The following is a 23,386-nucleotide window of genomic DNA, read 5'->3' as shown; positions in this document are numbered from 1 at the left end:
CCTGGTCCAAGTCTGAAACGTGCCCAGCGGGTCCAGCTGAGAGCTGGCCAGCCAGGCCGGAGCAGCATGAAATGGTGATCTCTGCGCGCTTTGCCACCCAGAGAGTCCTGCCCCCTATATGCAAGCGCCCCAGTCACAAGTGTGGTATAAACACCTAGACACACAGAGCTTTAGCTCAGACAGCAACATGGCAAAGCAACAGGAGAGCATCTCATCGCTGCCGCTAATTACCCGGAGAGTAAAATGCACAGAACATATTAAATCCAGAAGATGTCAATAATCACCCAGATAAGCACCATCTCAGGAATGGGAGAAGGCAGCGGAGAGAGAGGAGATGCAGCTGCCCTGAATGATGAGAAAAGCAGAGACCTTCATGCCTGTATTTTGAACCATGGCTTTTGATTCTTGGCTACGACTGGCTGCTGGAAACTTGTGCAATCCAGCCAGGGGCAAGCACTAAGCAAAGCCCTGATGACAGCAAGGCCTCGCACACTCAGATCCCAACTCTGGCAAGGGTCTACGTGCAGGCTCACAGCCCTAGTCCATCCCTGGCAAGTTCGGGGCTTTTACTAAAAAAACGCTTTGACTTATCCAAGCACTTGTGCACACCCACACGTTATCTTAAGCTTTCTCAGCTGCTGAGAAGTATCGTCTCTGTAGCACTTGGGATTCTCCAAAATGGGCGAATACAATTTTGCCAAAGCTACAGAAAAAATAAAGTCAGTTTTGGACTCAGAAAAAAGAACATCCCGGGCCAGCTGCTCAGCAACGCTCAGTCAGTGCTGCCCCATGATGCACACACATCATACCACCCTCCCCCGCCCCAGACAGAGTGTACGTGAGAACGTGTGTGCACACTGTGGGTTACAAAACAGGGGGTGTTTATTTGATCAAAAGCTTACAGTGCAGCTCCTGCTGCTCTCTGCAAATCAGGGTGTCTCCTGCCAGTTTCTAAAGGCACTGGCTGTTCTGTAATTCTGGCTGCTTCTTCTAGGGAGCGACTGCCCAACAATTCCTAGGCTCCGTTCTTCCCCACACATAGAACAGCAGCACTGACTGCAACTTGATGTGCAGCCTTGCAGTGGCTGATCTCCTGACGGGCAGAAGGCTGCTCTGCATGCCTAGCTCATGTGTGCTGGGAGCTTGTGCAAGCCTGTCAGGAACCATCAGGTGTTGCTGGCAGTGCTCGACAGCAGCCAACGCTGCCAGGAGGAGGAACGGCTGGGAAGAATGGGCTGGCTGGACTCGGACAGGCCACAGGGACCACACGTGCAGAGGGCCTGTGGCCAGGGCCTGCCCTGAAGGAGGTTCCATGCTCCCAACGGGAAGGCACAGCACTGAATATAGCCATGGACTTTCCCCCAGGGAGGAAACAAACAGTGGTACTATCATGGCCAAACCGAATCTGCCCGAGCCCCTGGGGCGTTTCGCAGCCCCAAGACCCAGCCCCTGCACACTGCAACTGGCTCCGAGGTAATGCCGGAGGATCCACAACACCTTGGGTCCCCCAGTCGTTCCCCTGCCCAGCCGGAGAGCCCAGGGTGGCACAAGGGCCATGAAGATGGAGCCTGCCCGTGGCAGGCACGGCAACCACAGGCAAGCTCCAGCTCTAGACTGAGTCCTGAGCTGATGGCGCTCAGTTTTACACCCGACACTCGGGGGGAATTTGCCTGTGAAAGGAGCAAGTCAAATCAGAATAGAACTGAGCAGTATTAACAGACGGGAAACAAAGGGTAGGAATAAATGGTCAGTTTTCAGACTGTAGAGAGGTAAATAGTGGTGTCCCCCAGGGGACTGTTCTGAGCCCAATCCTATTTAACATATTCATAAATGATCTGGAAAAAGGGGTAAACAGTGAGGTGGCAACATTTGCAGATAACTGTCTTGAACAGTTTTGTGCCAAGTCCCAGGCAGACTGCGAAGAGCTACAAAAGGATCTCTCAAAACTGGGTGACTGGGCAACAAACTGGCAGATGAAATTCAATGTTGATAAATGCAAAGTAATGCACATTGGAAACCATAATCACAACTATACATATACAATGATGGGGTCTACATTAGCTGTAACCACTCAAGAAAGAGATCTTGGAGTCACTGGACAGTTCTCTGAAAACACCCACTCAATGGGCAGCAGCAGTCAAAAAAACAAACAGAGCGTTAGGAACTATTAGGAAAGGGATAGATAATAAGACAGAAAATATCATAATGCCTCTAATGCCACACCTTGAAAACTAGGTGAAGTTCTGGTCACCCCATCTCAGAAAAGACAAATTAGTCATGGAAAAGGTGCAGAGAAGGGGAACAAAAATGATGAGGGGTATGGAACAGCTTCTGTATGAGGAGAGATTAGAAAGACTGGGACCATTCAGCCTCGGAAAGAGACGGCTAAGGGGGAGATGATCGAGGTCTATAAAGTCATGACAGGTGTGGAGACAGAGAATCAGGACGTGTTATTTACTCCTTCACAATGCAAGAACTTGGGGTCATCCAATGACATTAACAGGCAACAGGTTGAAAACAAACTAAAGGAAGTATTTCTCCACACAACGCACAGTTGACCTGTGGAACTCGTTGCCAGGGGACGTTGTGAAGGCCAAAACTATAACTGGGTTAAAAAAAAATAATCAGATAAGCTCATGGAGGATAGGTCCATCAATGGCTATTAGGCAAGATGGGCAGGGACACAACCCCATGCTCTGGGTGTCCCTAAACCTCTGACTGCCAGAAGCTGGGACTGGCTGGCAGGGGATGGATCACTCGGTAATTGTCCTGTTCTGTTCATTCCCTCTGAAGCAGCTGGCATTGGCCACTGTCAGAAGACAGGACACTGGGCTAGATGGACCATTGGTCTGACCCACTATGGCTGTTCTTATCCCCCGCAGGCGTCCCCTCTGCCTTTTGTAGGGTACCTAATGTCCATGCAAAGGGCTCCATGGAGAACTTTTAACCCCCTTGACTGCAACTGACCATTCCAGATGCATCCAAGTCAACCATTACCTACTGAGCTGCTCCAAGGGCCAGGTGCGTGCCCCCCCAACCCCTGCCTCCACCAGGACACCCGTAGATCACAGCAGGTTGGCAGGAGCGCTGGCAGTGAGAGGGTTAACAAACACCACAGGCATTACCAGCCTGGATCGGACCCAGGATCCATCTGGCCTGGTGTCCCCCCTCCAACAGCGGCCAGTGCCACAGGGAGCTGCAAGAACCCTGCTACGGCTGTGATGGGATGGCCTGCGCTGGTTGCCTGCAGCCCTGCCTACGCCCTCAGATAACGTTTCAGGCTCGCTAGTCCAAGCCTGTCTAGGTATGAATCCGCCACGGGCTGGCAGTGCAGCTGCTGGGCCCCGTTTCTGCAGTCGTTTTCTGTCCACCCTGTCCAGACCCACCTGACTGGCAGAGACTCTCCAAGCGGGGACAGCGCTAGGATCAGCAGGATTTGGTGATCTATGAAATCAGGGGATTACATCTGAGCCATGAACCACGCCAGCCAGCATGCGCCTGCAACCAACACCCTGCAGAGACCCCTTGGCAATCGCCCACTGGGATCCATTCTGTCGCTGCCCCGGTTGGTGGCTCAGGCCACAGAGCTCTGGCCACGTTCTGCTGCTGGAGACTTCGTGCCATCCGGACCCTGAGAGAGCCCCGGGAAATGCAGCAGTTTCCCCGTGCCGTCCTGCTGGCGAACCAGCCCCACAATGCGAGAGGCAGTACAGTGTTCTGCGCAGGGACCCAGGGAGAAGACTTGCCATTAGCAGACCCACAGTGTGGCTCTGAAAATCACCCAGCTCTTGTCCACACTTGGGGTTCAGATAGTGGTGAGCTGCCGCCCTCCAGCAGGCAAGGAAATCTGCAGCCGGCACCTCTGCCGTGACTGCCGGTAGGGCGAGCACAGTGCAGCCCAGGGCAGACACTTCCGCCCCGATCTCTGCCTCAGCCTCCCCATTGCCGACACGGGGACAGCACTTCCCACAGCTGTGCACAAAGCGTCCAGCATCGCAGCCCACTGATCCGTTGCCCCCTGACCCCCGGCGTTCATAGAATCATAGAATATCAGGGTTGGAAGGGACCCCTGAAGGTCATCTAGTCCAACCCCCTGCTCGAAGCAGGACCAATTCCCAGTTAAATCATCCCAGCCAGGGCTTTGTCAAGCCTGACCTTAAAAACCTCTAAGGAAGGAGATTCCACCACCTCCCTAGGTAACGCATTCCAGTGTTTCACCACCCTCATAGTGAAAAAGTTTTTCCTAATATCCAACCTAGACCTCCCCCACTGCAACTTGAGACCATTACTCCTCGTTCTGTCATCTGCTACCATTGAGAACAGTCTAGAGCCATCCTCTTTGGAACCCCCTTTCAGGTAGTTGAAAGCAGCTATCAAATCCCCCCTCATTCTTCTCTTCTGCAGGCTAAACAATCCCAGCTCCCTCAGCCTCTCCTCATAAGTCATGTGTTCTAGACCCCTAATCATTTTTGTTGCCCTTCGCTGGACTCTCTCCAATTTATCCACATCCTTCTTGTAGTGTGGGGCCCAAAACTGGACACAGTACTCCAGATGAGGCCTCACCAATGTCGAATAGAGGGGAACGATCACGTCCCTCGATCTGCTCGCTATGCCCCTACTTATACATCCCAAAATGCCATTGGCCTTCTTGGCAACAAGGGCACACTGCTGACTCATATCCAGCTTCTCGTCCACTGTCACCCCTAGGTCCTTTTCCGCAGAACTGCTGCCTAGCCATTCGGTCCCTAGTCTGTAGCGGTGCATTGGATTCTTCCATCCTAAGTGCAGGACCCTGCACTTATCCTTATTGAACCTTATCAGATTTCTTTTGGCCCAATCCTCCAATTTGTCTAGGTCCCTCTGTATCCTATCCCTGCCCTCCAGCGTATCTACCACTCCTCCCAGTTTAGTATCATCCGCAAATTTGCTGAGAGTGCAATCCACACCATCCTCCAGATCATTTATGAAGATATTGAACAAAACCGGCCCCAGGACCGACCCTTGGGGCACTCCACTTGATACCGGCTGCCAACTAGACATGGAGCCATTGATCACTACCTGTTGAGCCCGACAATCTAGCCAGCTTTCTATCCACCTTATAGTGCAAACACGGCGCACAGTACAGAGCCAGCTGCGCTCTGTCGACTGCTGGCTGCAAAGTAGCACATCCCAGCACAGGGCTCCACATGGCAATTGGCACACAGAATCATACTCTATCAGGGATGGAAGGGACCTCAGGAGGTCATCTCGTCCGACCCCCTGCTCAAAGCAGGACCAATCCCCAGTTTTTGGCCCAGATCCCTAAATGGCCCCCGCAAGCATTGAACTCACAACCCTGGGTTTAGCAGGCCAATGCTCAAACCACTGAGCTCTCCTCCCCCCGAAAGAGAACCTGGAGATGCTGGCGATTGAACCCAGGGCCTCCTACGTTTGAAGCACACGTGCTGACACGGGAAGTCACGCTCTGGGCTTTGGCTGTTCCTTCCCCAGGGACAGTTCACAGGTTCCAATCCCCGAGGGCTGCCTCCGCAGGCGGGGTGTTCCCCACAGACCAGCAGGGCTGGTACGTGCCAAGGAAGCACTCCGAAGGGAAGTGCAAAGCATAGCCCAAGACAGCAGTGATCTGGCACAATGGGCGAGACCGGCAGCCCCGGCTCTTCCTCGGGGGTGGGGTCATAGCACTCAGGACTGGACATTTCCCACCCTGTGCATCTTTCCGCTCACCCGTGAAGACGAGGCTCTGCCCTGTGCACTGACGGGAAGGGCCCCACACACGGTGACAGCAGCAATGCGATCCCACTGCCTGGGGGCAGGCCATGCAGAGACTGCCGGATGGAGGACTCCACGGCAGCTCTCCATCCCAACGGCTCCATGTCCACAACCCTGTGTGGAGGGGGTGCAAAGGGGCCAGGACTGAGGCCTGAGGCCCTGCAGCATGGCCTGGAGCGGGGATCTGCCCCCCAGCTCAGTTGAACACCTTGTTCAGGAAGTCCAGCTTTGTGCAGGGGGTTAGGGTCTAGCTGTGAGCCAAGCAGCGTCTCCTGTCAGACCCTCGTCCTGTCACTCCTGGCTCTACGCCTGCAGCCTGCGGAGTTTGCCTGCACATCCAAGAGGGCTGTTGATGCAGCCATGTGGCCAGAGGGTAGGAGGTTTGGAATCGTCTGGCCACTGGCGTGCGGGGACCACTGCCTCTCTGGCTGACCAATGCCCCATTGTTTCCTAGTGCTCCCCTGGTGGGCTGTCTCTTGTGTCGTACTTCGATTGTAGCCTCTGGGGGCAGGAACTGTCTTTCTGTCCCATGTTTGTGCAGCGCTGGGGCCTGGTCCATGGCCGGGGCTCTTGGGCACCACGGCAATGCTAATAATAAATGATAATCACTCTCAGTGAGCTCAGGAGCTGGCACGGAAGCCCAGCTGCTGGACGAAGGGCATCGTCCCCAGCCCTCTGCCAGCCGGTGCACACGTTACTAAGCAGCACACCCGATTAGCTGGAACGCTAAGCAGGCGCAATAAGCTTTGTAAAGATTATGACTTTGCATAAGTGCTTCCTTGCGCAGAACCCCGTCTGCTAATATAAACCTTGGGGCTGAGCTGATGCCATGGCCACAATCCCCTACGCTAACACAGATGCACCAGCCCAGGCGTTAGTCCCCTTACGTGCAGAGAACATGTGACCAGGCACCGGACTGTCCTCAAGGGGCCCCACCTGCAAACCTCACACACAGTCCCTGTATAACCCACATCCTGCTGGGGACCAAGGGCTGGCGGCATCAGAGCCCAGTGCTGCCACTACGAACCTACCGGCACGTTCTAGCTTAAGGCACAGTCCTGCGCAGATGCTGAGTGCCCTCAACTCCCACTGGAGTCAAGGGCAGCTGAGCGTGCTCAGCACCTGGCTGGATCAGCCCCTTCCTGTGGCCGGTCTTGCAGAGACATTTGTAATCCCCTGTACCGTGTGTCTGATGCAAGTGGAGCAGGAAGTACAGCATGTCTGAGCCATGAAAAGAACCTGGGTCAAAACACAGCAGCTGGCAGAAAAGGGCGAGCCCAGCTCAGGAAAGGGTACGGGACACATCCAGCTTTACATTTCAATGGTATTTAATAACATGCCAGAGGAGGGACCCATGCAGGCTCCCCACACCCTCTCCCACCCATGGTGCATCCATGCCACAGAAAGCAGCATCTGCACCCCACTGAGTACGTCAATATTGTGTTGTCCACTCGACCGCCAAAGCAAACCTGCCAGGGCACGGCTGGGCCACAATGCTGGGATCCCAGGGGAGAGCGAAACATGCAGAGCATCACCTGCAAGTAACAAGCCGCAGTGCAACGATCTGAGCCATCACTGCTCAGGAGAGGTGCCATCCCCAGCCAACGCAACAGAAACCTCAGCAACTTGCTCTCGGACAGGCTGAGAGACTGTCATGCTCTGGAAATGCACTTGTCCAACACAAACATCACCCAGGCATTGTTTCAGCATGAGTCAGTGACTGGAAACACTCCAGCACCACCCTGTTCTGCTATGTGGAGGTTTCCCCTAACTCTGCAGGATATGAGCGCAGGCTCGGGGCCGTTTCCTATCTGCTTCTCTCTTACTGTTACATTTCCTGCAAGCATTTGTACTGATACTGCCCAGCAGCTCAGTGCTCCGGGTTTCTGCACCGACAGCATTTTATGGTTACAAAGCCTAAAAACAGAAAACAGAAATGCAAATGGATGGCGTGAGCGGGAAGCTGCGTCCTAGACCCTGGGAGGCATGCAGGGGAACAGCAGCATTTCACCTTGGCGTTGAAAAAAAGATTCTGATTAAACACTCCCCATCTACTCTGACAGGGGCTGTGTGTGTAGATTCATAGATCCCGAGGCCAGAGGGAACTTTGTGCTCGGCTAGACCGACCTCCTGTATAACACAGGCCAGAGAACTGCCCCAACATAGAGAAGATCTGTTAGAAAAACATCCAGTCTAGATTTTAAAGATGTCAGCGACGGTGGATCCACCACAACCCTTGGTAACTTGCTCCAGTGGTTAATTACTGTCACTGTTAAAAATTTACATCTTATTTCCAGTCTGAATTTGTCTAGCTTCAAATTCCAGCCAGTGGATCCTGTTAGACCTGTCTCTGCTAGACTGAAGAGTCCATTATTAAATCTTTGTTCCCCATGTAGATACTTACAGACTGGCATCAAGTCACCCCGAATCTTCTCTTTGTTAAGCTAAATAGACCGAGCTCTTTGAGTCTCTCACTATAAGGCATTGTCTCTAATTCTTTTTTCTCTGACCCCTCTCCAGTTTATCAACAGCCTTCTTGAACAGTGAACCCCAGAACTGGACACAGTATTCCAGCCGCAGTCACACCAATGACAAATATAAAAGGTAAAAGAACCTCTCTGCTCCTACTCGAGAGTCCCCAGTCTGCGTGTCCTAGCTAGGTGACCAGATAGCAACTGTGAAAAAACGGGACAGGGGGTGGGGGGTAACAGGCGCCTATATAAGAAAAAGTCCCAAAAAACGGGACTGTCCCTATAAAAATGGGACATCTGGTCACGCAAGTCCTAGCCCATGTTGTTATTGTTGATCACATGAGCTCTTTCGGCCCCAGCATCACACTAGGAGCTCATGTTCACCTGATTATCCACCATGACCATCAAACCTTTTTCAGAGTCACTGCTTCCCAGGAGAGAGCCCCCCATCCCGTATGTCTGGCTGACATTCCTTGTTCTTAGAGGTTTCCATCTGCATTTAGCAGTACTGAAACCCGTATTATTTGCTTGTGCCCAGTTTACCAAGCGATCCAGATCGCTCTGTATCAGTGACCTGTCCTCTTCATTATTTATCACTCCTCCAATTGTGGTGTCATTTTAATTCCAGATCATTGAAAAAAATGTTAATCAGCTCAGGGCCAAGAATCGATCCCTGTGGGACCCCACTGGAAACACACCCACTCAGTGATGATTCCCCATTTATAGTCACAGTTTGAGACTTATCAGCTGGCCAGTTTTTAATCCATTTAATGTGTGCCATGTTAATTAATTGTTGTTTAATCAAAATTGTGTGGTACCCAGTCAAAGACCTTACAGAAGTCTAGGTATATTACATCAACACTATAATCTAAATCTATCAGACTTTCTAGAAATCCATGTTGATTTGCATTAGTTACATTACCCTGCTTTAATTCTGTATTAATTGAGTCCCATATTAGCCATTCCATTATCTTGCCCATGATCCATGTCAGGCTGACAGATCTAGAATTATCCAGGTCATGCCGTTTACAGTTTTTAAATATTCCAGTCTTCTGGAACTTGCCTCGTGCTCCAAGACTTACTGAAAAGCAACACTAATGGTCTAGCAAGCTCCTAAGCCAGCTCTTTTAAAACTCTTGGAGGCAAGTTACCTGCTGATTGTAAAATGTCCAACTTTAGTAGCTTCTGTTTAACATCCTCCAGAGATATTGGTGGAATGGAAAGAGTGTTATCATCACCATATGATGAGACTGCATCATCTCTTGTTTCCCTTAATATAGCATAGAAATATTTATTGAACACTTCTGCCTTGTTATTGAAAATTCTACCATTTCCATCTACTAATACACAAATATTATCAGGATTCTTTTTGTTTCTAATATATTTTAAAAACTCCTTCTTACTGTGATTAACTCTGCTTGGCATAGACTTCTCCTTGTGTCCCTCTGCTTTCCTTATCAATTTTCTACAATTCCTAACTTCTGATTTATCTTCATTACTATCAACTTCCCCGTTTTTCCATTTGTCATATATTATTATTTTTATAGCTCCCTTCACTTCCCCTCTAAACCAGGTCAGTTTTTTAACCAGCATGGCCTTCTTCCTCAGTTGTGGGATTATGCCTTTTGGGGCATCTAGTTTGGTGTTCTTAAATGATTCCCAATTATCATTCAGATTTTTCTGATGAAATTCTTCCTCTCAGTTGATTTAGCTCATAACTGTTTTCAGCTTTGTGAAATTGGCCCTATTAAAGCACCAAGTGTATATATGACTGGTCTTGACTTAATTCTATTTGCACATTATAAATGTGATCAAGTCATGATCACTTGTACCTAAGCTACCATTAACTTTTAACAGGTTACAAGTAACACAATGATGGCCCATAAGAGACAGTGAACATGTGATCACAGGCAACAGGGCAGAGGTGATTTGACTCCGGATGGACAGGGAGAATGGGGTCAAAGGAAATCTGACGAATACATGGGTAAGGGAAACCCCAGGCCCACTGATGGCATGAACTCAGGCATCTCCGGGCCTTGTCTGCACTATGGGATTCTCTGTGTGTTTTTCTGCACAGCTGTGAGCATGCGGGCGTTTTTACTGCTGTGCTATTTAGCCTTGCCCCGGGCAGGCTTTCATGACCCGCTACTCAAGATGCCTGAGCCCTGCCTGTCATTGTGCCGACACCGTGGGTAGCACAAGAGGCACTGCACTTCCTAGCACAGTCAGAGCCGCAGCACATGGCCCTGGGCACGGCCACTGCTCGCACAAACGCGATCTGACCCCAGGCGAACGTGCACCTTGTTGCTGGACATGGATCGCAGAACCCTGGGCAACCAACCGGGGGCCAATCCTTGAAACACCACTCTGCCAGCTTCACTCTGGGGCTGCAGCACCATCGCACCCACAGAGGGGACCTGTCAAAGCTGCAAGGGAGCAGGGAGGAAGTCACAAGGGAAAAGCAGGGTCCCCCCAGACCTGTAGCCAGCACGGCCTCAGGCACCGCAAGCAGCGCCTTCAATCCATCCCTGGGTCACAGGGCACACGAGAAAGGACCTGGCTGCAGTTCTGATGCCCTGTTTTTCTGTATAAATAACGCACCATTTTCATCAGGGTCCTAGCTCCTGTTCTTGTGTTGTTTGTTTGGTTTCTGTTTGCCAAGTCTTCCACCAAGGGGGGTTTCAGTGCTAACGAGCAAGAGGAGTTCTGCAGGAGTGGGTGCCCTGGCTACCCCATAGCTCTCCATGCCCTGGATGGCTGGAGGACAGGGAGTCTTGGGTTTTTAATATGGATAAAAACAACAATACGGATAATCCAAACCAAACACGAGAGGATCAGTCAGAAGCAAAAACTGGTCTGAAAACATGAAATAGGGATATAAATAACCACTCACCCAGCCTGTCACTGCCATGAATATTCGCTGGACACCACACCCCAGTCTGCTACCATGCAGGTGCTTTCCTTTGACAGCAAAAAGTAAAGCACTACACCCTTATTCAGCCCTCCCAGGATGGCCAATTGTTCATGGACTTGGCCCGAGAACCACAACTTGCCTTTACAAGATCACTTGCAGAGAGGGGTTAGCAGGCTACATCCTCCAGAGCTACCCATAAGGCTGCTCCGGCCTCAGCCACCACACACAGAGCCATTCTACCTCTGAGGCATTCCTGGAAAACAAAGACACATTTTGTTCCATGCACACAGACTCCTGGAGTCTACACTGCGAACACTGTACAATGATCTCAGTCTGACGTTAACCTTGAAATCTGACTCTGCAACACCGTAGCTAGTCCCTGTGGTGTATTAAATGTGGCCACTGAGCCGGCTTCGGACGAGAGACCTAGAGGTGACAACAAGCACCACAGCCCATTGCCATTCCTCTCCCTGAGCTATGCACCAGCATCACAGGGGCGCAGCAAACAGCCGCTTTCATTTCAGCTCCGCTCACAAAACTGTTAAAAAAATAAACAGTGTTAAATGGAAAGGGATCCATTTAGCCAGAACACGTCCCCCACATGGTCCCACTGGCTTCGCCAACCCCGGAGAGCGAGAAGGGTTGTGTGCAAAGACGAGCCCTGGTCCCGCAGTCATGACTCTGGATGGGTGCCGGGATTCGACTGCAGGGTGGGAGCCAAAGTCAGAGAACAAATGGTACTGTGGCTCCATATACAGTCTCTCTCAAACCGAGCAAATTTGCTCTAATTACAAATAAGATATTTTCTACCAGCCCAGCAAACTCAGTCAGGGTCCTGAAAGTCAAGACTGGTTATTCCTGGCCTGTGCGTTCTCCCTGGGAACACAGATCTACAGCAGGAGCACAGGGGACAGCTGGTTGGCGATTTGTCAGGCAGGCTGCATGCAGCTCATTCTCCCATGGCTCTCGTCACGAGGGTGCAAGCGGCACACTGGTGTCACGTAAGCCTCTGCACAGTAAAAATACCCCCCGGTGCCAGCCACTGTTCGACCCACCCAGCAATGCTAGTGTACCCAGCTTCCATACCACCCCTGGAGGAGGGTGAAGGGAGGCTGTGTGGCCAGAGACTGCTGCACTTCAGCTAGCTCCTGATGGCCTTTGATCCCGTGGGGACGGTTGCCAGGTGGCATAGGTGAGAGCAGCCTCAGGGCTGGGGGGGCAGGGCTACGTGCTGAAAACCAGGAAGCCCCAAGCCTCCCGCCTGCTGCACAGAGTCTCATAGCAGGAGAGAATCTGGGCCTTTAATTTCCAATATTAAGAAAAATCCATTTAGACTGATAAATAACAAATCTTAAACATTGGCACATTTCCTTTGGGCACAAGCCTGCCGCTGCCTGTCCGTTATACAGACTGGGCATGGGAGCAGAATCCACGCCATGTCTGTGCACCCAGCACTGAATTTATCCTGGCTCCAGCCAGCCAGCAGCGCACATAGTATGGCTGGGCTCCCCTCGGAAGAAGATTTAATTATTAATGCCCATTACTAACAGTTGAAATGGGAAAAGAAGAGACATGAAGAGCTGGTAATTTCTGATCTTTCCCTGAGCACACACTTATTACAACCAGCAATTCCAGTCTGGGGAGCTGAGCCGCTCCACCTGAGAACCCTCGTGCAAGCCAATCTGGTACAACCAACTCATCAAGGCATCTCACGGTGAGGATCTGGCTCAGCCTCGATTACAACGAAATTTGAGATTCGTCTTTTGAACAGACAAGGCCAAACTAAATCAATTTCCTTGCGTACTAATCAGAACATTGTGAATTTCAGTTTAGAGGAGACATCCTCAAAGGGGATCTGGAAATGACACCGCAAGAACCTGCTTTGCTCCTTTAGTCTGACTGCACTGTGCGGAAAGCCGGCCACACGCGTCACAGGCACAAAGGGAGTGATGCTGCTGACTCACGTTGCACAGCACCTTACTAGTCTCTAATGAAAAATGCTGTGTCAGAGTTAGGAATTACTATTGTTACAGGCAGGAAGTTACGGCTGAATTTGACAGCAGGCGTGCGCACTCCTGCTGCATTCAGAGATGAGGAACGGTGCCCACGGGGTAGCAGTGTCCCCCGGCCCCCCGAGGAGTCAGACACAGCAGAACAAACCCTGAAGTCCCTTCTAGGCTGTAATTCAGCAAAGCCCTTGCCCAGGTCTCATGGAAGGTCCATGGGAGCGGCAGGTGCTCAGCACACTTGTAAATCAGGCACCTCGAGACAGGCGCCCGAGGACAGAGTTCGAATTCTGTCTACGGGCCACCAAGGGAACTTTGCTCCAGCCACCTGCCCGAGTTCACCTAGATCCGTGCTGGGATTAGAACTTGGGGGCTCCTGGTGTCAAGCTGTCCTGCAGCAGCTCCAGGTCATGACTACCAAGCTCCGGGAAGACTGTTAGGAACCAGGGCACAAACCCCAGATTGGCTGCGAGTTCTACACTTAGATTTCACCGACCAATTAGCAAGTGTAAACTCCCCGGCCACTATAACCGTCTTCACATGGAGTCACAGACAGACAGTCTCCTTGGGTACTCCAATCTGTCTCTCCACCTAAGTGTGACAGATGGTCCCTGACACCAAGGATCACAACAATATTCAGGTTACTCCCACTCCAAAGGACCAGTCACTTTCCCAAGGCACCTTAGATCCTATCACAAAAGACAATGCTTGTAGCCAATCTTATAATAAACCAACTAAAGATGTATTAAATAGGAAAAGGAAACAAGAGCTTAAAGAACAAGGTTAAAGCAGGTAAATTTACATACACAAATAAGCTACCATCTTAAGTTTCAAAAGGTACTAGAAGCTTCTATAAAAAGCAAGCTCTATATGTCCTTTAGGGCTAACCCAAGCTAAGCACTGGGGTTCTCTTGCTTGTGCCTAAAAACCTTGCCCCCAGAGTCCAGTCCTCCTTCTTAGGGCGTTTGATTCCCATCCGCCCATGTGCCCTGAACTGTGACCTCAGCGGATGGGAGGAAGCCACTTGCAAGACTCATCTTCATTGGGGTGGGGGAAGAGCAGAGCAACAAAGTCTTTTATCCTCTTTAATGTCCCACACTAGCCCGTCTGGTGTCGATGGGCCTTCCTTGTTGGCCAGGATGGTCTCCTTCTGTTGGAGACCAGCACTTTACACTAGTTAATGTCCCTCCCCTGTTTGGTGATTACGCAGTCACAGGGGCTTACTGTATCAATGCTTACATAGAATATCTGCATCCCATGTTACATAGTAATAAGTGAGATTAACGTAAACAGCAACTCACAAGCATTCAATACAGTCTAAACATAAACCCGTAGCACCCAGATGAGCCAGTTCGGTTCGAGCTGTGGGCGTGTCCGTGCTCAGTTGGGACCTGGGGACCTTCGCATGAGCTGGCACCTGGTCTGCCAGCTCGCTCCAGCTCCCTGGTCTGCGCTCAGATCACTCCCCTGCACCTCTCTTCAATAACAACTTTCTCTCTGCACATGAAGGAGCCTGGCATTGCCCTCACACCACCGTCTTTATGGTTTGTGTTTTAGGCTCGTCTGTCCCCAAAGCTGGGGTGAAGTTGTGGGGCATCGTCAAACTCAAAGCCACTGTCTGAAGCATTTCTTCCCTGCCACCGTTACAGGCCTCGCGTATGGTCACTAGAGGTGAGAGAGGCAGAGACACATCCCTTGGGCTGGCAGTTCGGTTACTCTGTGCCCAGGAGAGGCCCTTGTGCACAGTGGTGCCGCTGTGTCCCTGAGCAGCCAGCCAGCCAGGCTCCCAGTCTCTGTGGCTCTTTCGCACAGCAGCATGGGCGGGGTTTGGTTTTATATAAGAGTTTGTAACCCCCATGAACCTGGCAGGAGGGGAAGTGGTGGGTGGGTGCGGCAGCAGGGACAGGGAAAGACCCTGACATACCTTCAACTCCTTTAAAACAATGGATCAGGTTCCCATTGCACTGGATGGTTGTGCATCACCATGGATGCTGTGCAGCTTGGAGCTCGCTTGAGGCTCCGGGGCCACGTCACCCTGATCACACAAGACCAAGCTGATGGAATGGCTCAGCTCCCAACACACCGGGCTCTGCTGAAAACGAGGCTACTTACTGAGGTGCCAAGGGGGAGCTCCGTGAATCTCTGGGCCTACTGGGTGCACACTCAGCTCTGGCTGTGACGGGGGACGCCAGAGCTCTGTTAACTCCACTTCCCAGCTGCTGGGATTTGCAGTGGTGAAGGGCGACAGCCCTGGAAAACCCTGGCTCCTCGTTATCCACAAGCCTGGCCCAGTCAAGGAAGTGAAAACATCCATTTCCTACACCTTGCTGATGGCCTGAAACCTGACCCACATTTCTGTCTCTGAAAAGGAAACGGGACCTCACTCTGCACTGGCTCAGTCTGGACTTCCTGCTGAGCACAAGCGACTCAATGGTGCCAAGAGACACCCAGATCGGACAATTACTTTGTGAGGAGTTCATTAGCGTGTGAATCCAGATCCATGATCCCACTGAGCTCATGTTGCAAGAGGACTCCCAATGTGAAACCAAGGCACAGCTTGGAGATGGACCCTAATCTCACAGAAAAACATTTCAGAAGGATTATCGTGTTTTAGCAACCAGGCCAAGTCCCAGGCCAGTGACTCTCACTGGAAGCAGTCACGTTTCCTTAAAGAAATCCCAGCACTCTCAGAAGCGGTTACACATATTTAAAAAGATCATACTGTGGTCTGAAGCCATGTGAATGTCTCTAGCTCTAGTGATCCCAGATGCTGTGTCAGGGATAGAGAGAAGGGAAAACGGTTTCTCTTCCCTGGCCGGGGTCACTTTTTAGCACTGAATGTGGTCTGAAATCGGTGCAGGAAGTGGAGGGTGAGACCCATTTACACCTAGCATCACCACGATGCCGTGCACGCAGCCCCCCGAGGTGAGCAGAGAGGCCAGGAGGATGGCCGCACTGCACAGAGCCTGTGATTAGAACTTGGTTCGGCTCAGTGGTCAGACTAGCAAAACACACATGCAGCTGTCACTTGGCACCCACCTTGGCCTGGGAAACCGTTGCTGCTCTGACTGACAGAACTGAATCTTTGTGGCCAAGGTTTTAGATGGAGACGCCCAGAGTTAGGCTCCTAAATCCAGCTGTAGGCACCTAGAGAGAAGCGGCCTTAGCACCCACAAGTCACAGCGACTCCTCTGGGAGCAGCACGGCCGGGAGCCAGGCCACGTCCAGGGAGCCCACGTACAGACTTCAGGAACTCAGCTTTGCAAGTTTCGGCCTCTCTGTCCAAAGTGACACATGGAGTTAATGACTTAGGCAAAGAACAGCATCCTGTATGTTTCCCTTCACACAGACACCAGACTCTGAATACCCCCAATACACAGCCCCAGTAAGCAGGACTCATGGGATCTCTGTACTTTGCTCTGCAGGGTAAGTCTCCATGTGAGCAAAGCACAGGAACGCCAGCCGCTGTCTCGCCACCTCTGCTGAGTACCACACACACTGGGATACCTGTAGACAGGCTGCATCTCTCTGGCTATCCCAATGACGGCTCCTTGCAGGAAATGGTCAAACTCCTCAAACAGCTCTCGGATGTTGGTCTTGTACTGCAGGTCCAAGTCCAGCTGGATTATCCGTTCTATCTCTAGAAGAGAGAGAGAAGAAAGATCAGCAACACAAGGTGACAAACTCACGCAGCTGTAAATCCATGGGGACGTCAAGGGGGCTACGCCGATTTACTCCACCTCAATAGATGGGGGACCAATCTCCTTGGGGACTGGCTAGCCACAGCAGTAAGGAGGGGGTTAAACTAACAGCAGCAGAGGAGGGTAAAAACAGGGAAAACACGAGCCTTCAGTCAACACAAAATTGAGATGAAGACGACAAAATTAATGATGGAACCAAAGGCTGTGAAAAGAAGAAATTTTTAAATTGCCAACACATCAGTGCGAGGAGCCTGGGTAACTGCCAAGAGGAATCGGAATTGCTCATCGTTAATGCTACAATTTTGACACAGAAGTAGCCGAAGTCACGGAATCCGTGACTTCCAAAGACCTCTGTGACTTCAGCCTCGGCAGCTGGGATCTGCATGGTCCCGCTGCCTCCTGCAGCAGCAGGGAGCTGTGAGGTACCCCCTTCCCAGCCTCTGCGGGGGACAGGATGATCCACGCAGCTCCCTGCCAGCCGTGGCAGCAGGGGGACACCCACACCTCCCTGCCAGCTGCTGTGGAGCAGGGGGACCCCAGCGGCTCCCCGGCCATGGCGCAGAGGGACCCCAGCGGCTCTCCACTGCCTCTGGGAAGGAGGACGACCCTGGCAGCTCCTTGGACACTGCTACAGTTATTAGTTATTATTATCCATGACAAAATCTTAGCCTCACTCATTGTGACCGTAAATGCCACCTAGTTGGCATTGCTGACACCGGGTGGGGTGATGCCAATGACTGCACTGTTAAAATCAGTGGTTATCACCTACTGAGGAAGGACTGAGTAAGCAAAAGGGGAGGGAGAGGGGAGGGGCACTCTGTGTCAAAAATGGTATCAGCTGTGTCTGGGTCACTGATAACTCAGAAGACAATGCTCTTGAATGCTTATGGATCAATGTCCAATGGATCAAGCACAAGATGGGGGGGGGTATTAGCTGGTGTCTGCTACAGACCCCAAATCACACTAGAGAACAGGATGACAGGCTCCTTATGCACCTATCTGTAATGTTTAGGAAGAAAAGCTGAGTGATCAAGGGGAACTTCAATTTGAGCGACATACATTGCAGGTCTCATGTTGCCAGTATTAAAACATCCTTGGAATTTCTAAACATTATAGATGACAATTTCCTAACTCAACACAGGGGAATTCTTTATTAGGCTTTATCCTAACAGATCACAGAACTAAAAGTTAATGGTAACTTAGGTATAAGACACCATGATTGGATCACATTTATAATGTCCAAGAACAATGAATTCCAGACCAGTTATATATACTTGGTGTTTTAATGGGACCAATTTCACAAAGCTGAAAACGAATATGAGACAAATCAGCTGGGAGGAACAATTTAATCAGAAAAATCTGAATGATAACTGGGAATTGTTTAAGAACACCTTACTAGCTGCCCAAAAAACCACAATCGAGGAAGAAGGTGTACCGGTTTAAAAAAACCACCTGGGTTAGAGGATAAGTGAAGGCACCTATAAAAAATAATGTGTTTACACACATACACCACAACAAATTGAAGAATGGGGAAGTTGATAGTCATGAATATATATCAGAATTTAGGAACTGTAGAAAATTGATAAGGGAAGCAAAGGAACATAAGAAGTCTATGGCCAGCAGAGTTAAGGACAATAACGAAGTGTTTTAAAAAACATACCAGGAACAAAAAGAATCCTGACAACAGTACTGGTCCGTTACTAGATGGAAATAGAAGAATTATCAACAGTAATGTAGAAAAGGCAGGAGCATTCCATATATATTTCTATTCTGTATTTAGGGAAAAAAACAGATTTAGGCAATCTCAGTGTATGGTGATAACACTCTTTCCATTCCACCAATGTATCTGGATATTAAATAGAAGCTATTAAAGTCAGACATTTTAAAATCAGCAAGTCACGATAATTTGCATCCAAAAGCTTTAAAAGAGCTGGCTGAGAAGCTCGCTGGACTGTTAATGTTGATTTTCAATAAGTCTTGGAGCACTGGGGAATTTCCAGAAGACTGGAAGAAAGCTAATGTTGTGCTAACATTTTAAAAGTGTAATCAGGATGACCTGTGTAATTATAACTCTGTCAGCATGATATCAATCCCAGGTAAGATAATGGAGTGGCTGCTGTGGGATTCGATTAATAATTAAAATAAGGTAATGTAAGTAATGCAAATCAACATGGGTTTATGAAAAACAGATCCTGTCAAATTAAGTTTATATATTTTTGATGAGATTACAAGTTTGGTTGATAAAAGTAATAGTGTTTACATAAGAAATTAAGAATGACCCTACTGGGTCAGACCAAAGGTCCATCTAGCCCAGTATCCTGTCTTCCAACAGTGGCCAATGCCAGGTGCCCCAGAGGGAATGAATAGAACAGGGAATCATCAAGTGATCCATGCCCTGTCACCCATTCCCAGCTTCTGACAAACAGAGGCTAGGGACACCATCCCTATCCATTCTGATTAAAAGCCATTGATGGACCTAACCTCCACGAATTTATCTAGTTCTGTATTAAACCTTTTTATGGTCTTGGCTTTCACAACATCCTCTAGCAAAGAGTTCCACAGGTTGACTGTGCGTTGTGTGAAGAAATACTTCCTTCTGTTTGTTTCAAACCTGCTGCCTATTAATTTCATTTGGCAACCCCTAGTTCATGTGTTATGAGAAGGAGTAAACACCACTTCCCTATTTACTTTCTCCATGCCAGTCATGATTTTATAGACCTCTATCATATCCCCCATTAATCATCTCTTTTCCAAGCTTAAAAATCCCAGCCTAATTAATCTCTCCTCATATGGAAGCCATTCCATACCCCTAATCATTTCTGTTGTCCTTTTCTGAATCTTTTCCAATTCCAATATATCTTTTTGAGATGGGGCAACCACATCTGCATGCAGTATTCAAGTTGTGGGCATACCATGGATTTATCTAGAGGCAACATGATATTTTCTATCTTATTTTCTATCCCTTTCTTAATGATTCCCAATAATTTTGTTTGCTTTTTTGACTGCCACTGCCCATTGAGTGGATGTTTTCAGAGAACTATCCACAACGACTCCAGATCTCTTTCTTGAGTGGTAACAGCTAATTTAGACCCCATCATTTTATATTTATAGTTGGGATTATGTTTTCCAGTGTGCATTTCTTTGCATTTATCAACACTGAATTTCATCTGCCATTTTGTTGCCCAGTCACCCAGTTTTGAGAGATCCTTTTGTAGCTCTTTGCAGTCTGCAAATTTTGGTACCTCACTGTTTACCCCTGTTTATGAATATATTAAATAGGACTGGGCCCAGTACAGACCCCTGGGGGACACCACTATTTACTGCTCTCTATTCTGAAAACTGACCATTTATTCCTACCCTTCGTTTCCTATCTTTTAACCAGTTACCAATCCATGAGAGAACCTTCCCTCTTATCCCATGACAGCTTATTTTGCTTTAGAGCCTTTGGTGAGGGACCTTGTCAAAGGCTTTCTGAAAATCTAAGTACACTATAGTCACTGGATCCCCCTTGTCCACATGCTTGTTGACCCCTTCAAAGAATTCTAGTAGATTGGTGAGGCATGATTTCAAAAAGCACATTGACTCTTTCCCAACAAATTATGTTCATCTATGTGTCTGACAATTCTGCTCTTTACGATAGTTTTAACCAGTTTGCCTGGTACTGAAGTCAGGCTTACTGGCCTCTAATTGCCGGGATCACCTCTGGATCCCATTTTTAAAATTGGCGTCACATTAGCTATCCTCCAGTCATTTGGTACAGAAGCTGATTTGAATGGTAGGTTACAGACGACAGTTAGTAGTCCTGCAATTTCACATTTGAGTTCCTTCAGAACTCTTGGGTGAATACCATCTGGTCCTGGTGACTTATTACTGTTTAGTTTATCAATTTGTTCCAAAACCTCCTCTAATGACACCTCAGTCTGGGACAGTTCCTCAGATTTGTCATCTAAAAATGATATATTTAATATAAATACATAATATACTTACAGACTTCTGTAAGGCACTGGACTGGCACCACACAATTATTTGATTAAAAAGCTAGAACAATATATAAAATCAACATTGTACAGATTAAATGGTTTAAAAACTGGCTAATTGATAGGTCTCAAAATATAACTGTAAAATGGGGAATTGTCATTGAGTGGGACTGTTTTACCCTGGGATTGGTTTTTAGTCCTATGCTATTTAACATTTTTATCAATGACCTGGAAGAAAATAGAAAATCATAACTGATAACATTTGCAGACGACACAACAACTGGGGGAGTGCTAAACAGCGAAGAGGACATGTCACTGATTCAGAGCAATCTGGATCATTTGGTAAGCTGGGCGCAAGCAAATAGCGTGTGTTGTAATACAGCTAAGTGTAAATGTATCCATCTAGGAACAAAGAACTGCTTTCTTACAGGATTGGGGGGTCCCCACGTGGGAAGCAGGGACTCTGAAAAAGATTTGGGAGGCATGATGGCCAATCAGATGAACATGAGCGCCCGGCGTGATGAACAACAAGCTAATGTGATCAACAACAACAACATGCTCTGGGATGGATAAACAGGGGACTCTCGAGTAGGAGCTGACAGCTTATTTTACCTCTATATTTGCACTGGTGTTACTGGTACTTGAATCCCGTGTCCAGTTCGGGGTCCCACAATTCAAGAGGGATGTTGATAAACTGGAGAGAGGAGCCACGAGAATGATCAAAAGATTAGAAAACCAGCCTTGTAGTGACAGACTCAAGGACCTCCATCTATTTAGTTTAACAAAGAGAAGGTTAAGGGGCGACTTGATCACAGTCTGTAAGTACCTGCCTGGGGACCAAAGATTTAATAATGGACTCTTCAGTCTAGCAGAGACAGGTCTAACAGGATCCAGTGGCTGGAAGGTGAAGCTAGACAAATTCAGACTGGAAATAAGGCGAATATTTTTAACAGTGAGATTAATTAACCACCTGAACAATTTACCAAGGGTCGTGGTGGATTCTCCATGACTGACAATTTTTAAATCAAGATGGGATGTTTTTCTAAAAGCTCTGCTCTGGGAATTATTGTGGAGCAGTTAAATGGCCTGTGCTGTACAGGAAGTCAGACGAGATGATCATGACAGTCCCGTCCAGCCTTGGAATCTATGAATCTAGGATCTGGGCCACACAGCTCAGTGGGCCAGATTCTGATCTCACTTACTTTGGTGTAACCTGAGAACAGCTCCATCAAATTCAGGAAACTTAAATACTAATAACTTAGGGCCGATTCTTCAAAGGTATCTGGGCAATGGAAGTTAGAAGTTTAAAGACCTTCCAGGTCTCGGCCCTCATGCTTTGGACAGGCATTCTAATGTGCCAGTGGACCCCTCTGATAGACCACTAACAGAGCCACCGTTTAGGCTAGTTACAATTCTAGATTCTCTGGGCCAGATTCTAATTTCTCTTCCACTTGTGTAAACTGATTTCTAATCATCATTTAGCTCTCGCTGCTGTCTAAACCTCTCCCTGCTCTAGTTTGGTCTGTTGTTAGCCACCAGGAGAAGTAAAGGCAATTCCGAGCTGTAGATTTATTGAGTCTCCATGGATACCTTTAAGCACGGAGCTGTCTTGGGAAGTGAGTCTGTAGAAAGAGCATCACCTGCGCATTCACTGTGTCTCAGGCTACGGCTACAGGACAGCGCTTACGGCAGCGCCGCTGTCCACTGCAGAGCCGCTAGAGCAGACAGAGCTCTCCGTCGATGTAATTCATCCACCCCCAACCAGCGGCGGACGCTCTCCTGCCAACACTGCGCCGTCCACACCAGCACTCAGGTCGGTGTAACTCAGGTCGCTGGGGGGGTGGGGTATTCACACCCCCCCCGAGCGACATAACCTATGCCAACCTAAGCAGTAATGGGTACACAGCCTCACTGAGTCCTAGAGCACATCAGCTCATCCCCCAAGCACAGAGTGCTCCAGCTGCCAGCCCCGCAGACTCGGAGTGCTACCGTGGGGCTGTTCCACCTTAGGCTGGATCATTACGCAAGTCAGGTTCTATGGGTCAAATTACATCCTCAGCATCCCCGGTGCAACCCACTAGCTTTCCGTGAGTGTGGGTAGCGAGCTCCCAGGTCACAGCACTGACTCGGCTGCATGGGAGCTGCCCGATTTCGCAGGGCTGGCAGCTGGAGAGTGCTCTTTGGCTGCAGGATGAGGCAACGTGCTCTAGAAATCAGAGACGCAGCGAGAAATGAGGGTCACTTGCAGAGCAGACCTGCGCCGAGTGCCCAGCTCAAGGCTCACTGCATGATTTGCTTCTCCAGAAGAAACACTCCAATACTGTTCTAAGCACCACGCACCAAGCCGCTCACACCTGACAACACACCGAGGCCGATCTGCGCAGTGACTTTACCAGGGTAAAAGTGATGGGCTGACAGTGCTGAGTGCCAGAGGCCTCCACTTAACTACAGAGAAGGTGCAGGGACAAGCATCTTCACCTAGTTCAGCCACATGCCTGCCCCTGCCCTGGCGTGCCAGACACAGCTCAGTCTCCATGGTCTGCCCGGG

At 49.4% G+C, this 23,386-nt stretch overlaps 1 protein-coding gene across 3 annotated transcripts in view; it reads right to left on the bottom strand.

Moving 5' to 3' along the window:
• XXYLT1 (xyloside xylosyltransferase 1) overlaps window positions 1-23,386 on the bottom strand; it is a 103,895-nt gene that overhangs the window by 22,527 nt on the left and 57,982 nt on the right. For all 3 annotated transcript variants that reach the window (XM_077826198.1, XM_077826196.1, XM_077826197.1), the window contains exon 3: window positions 16,668-16,800. In XM_077826198.1, the coding sequence (XP_077682324.1) occupies window positions 16,668-16,800 (133 nt within the window). The remainder of the gene's footprint in view (window positions 1-16,667; window positions 16,801-23,386) is intronic.

Source organism: Eretmochelys imbricata, chromosome 9 (assembly GCF_965152235.1).
Source record: "Eretmochelys imbricata isolate rEreImb1 chromosome 9, rEreImb1.hap1, whole genome shotgun sequence".
Taxonomy (NCBI): Eukaryota; Metazoa; Chordata; order Testudines; family Cheloniidae; genus Eretmochelys; species Eretmochelys imbricata.
The sequence above is the reverse complement of the archived record's forward strand: the minus strand, read 5'-3'. Positions and strand labels throughout refer to the sequence as shown.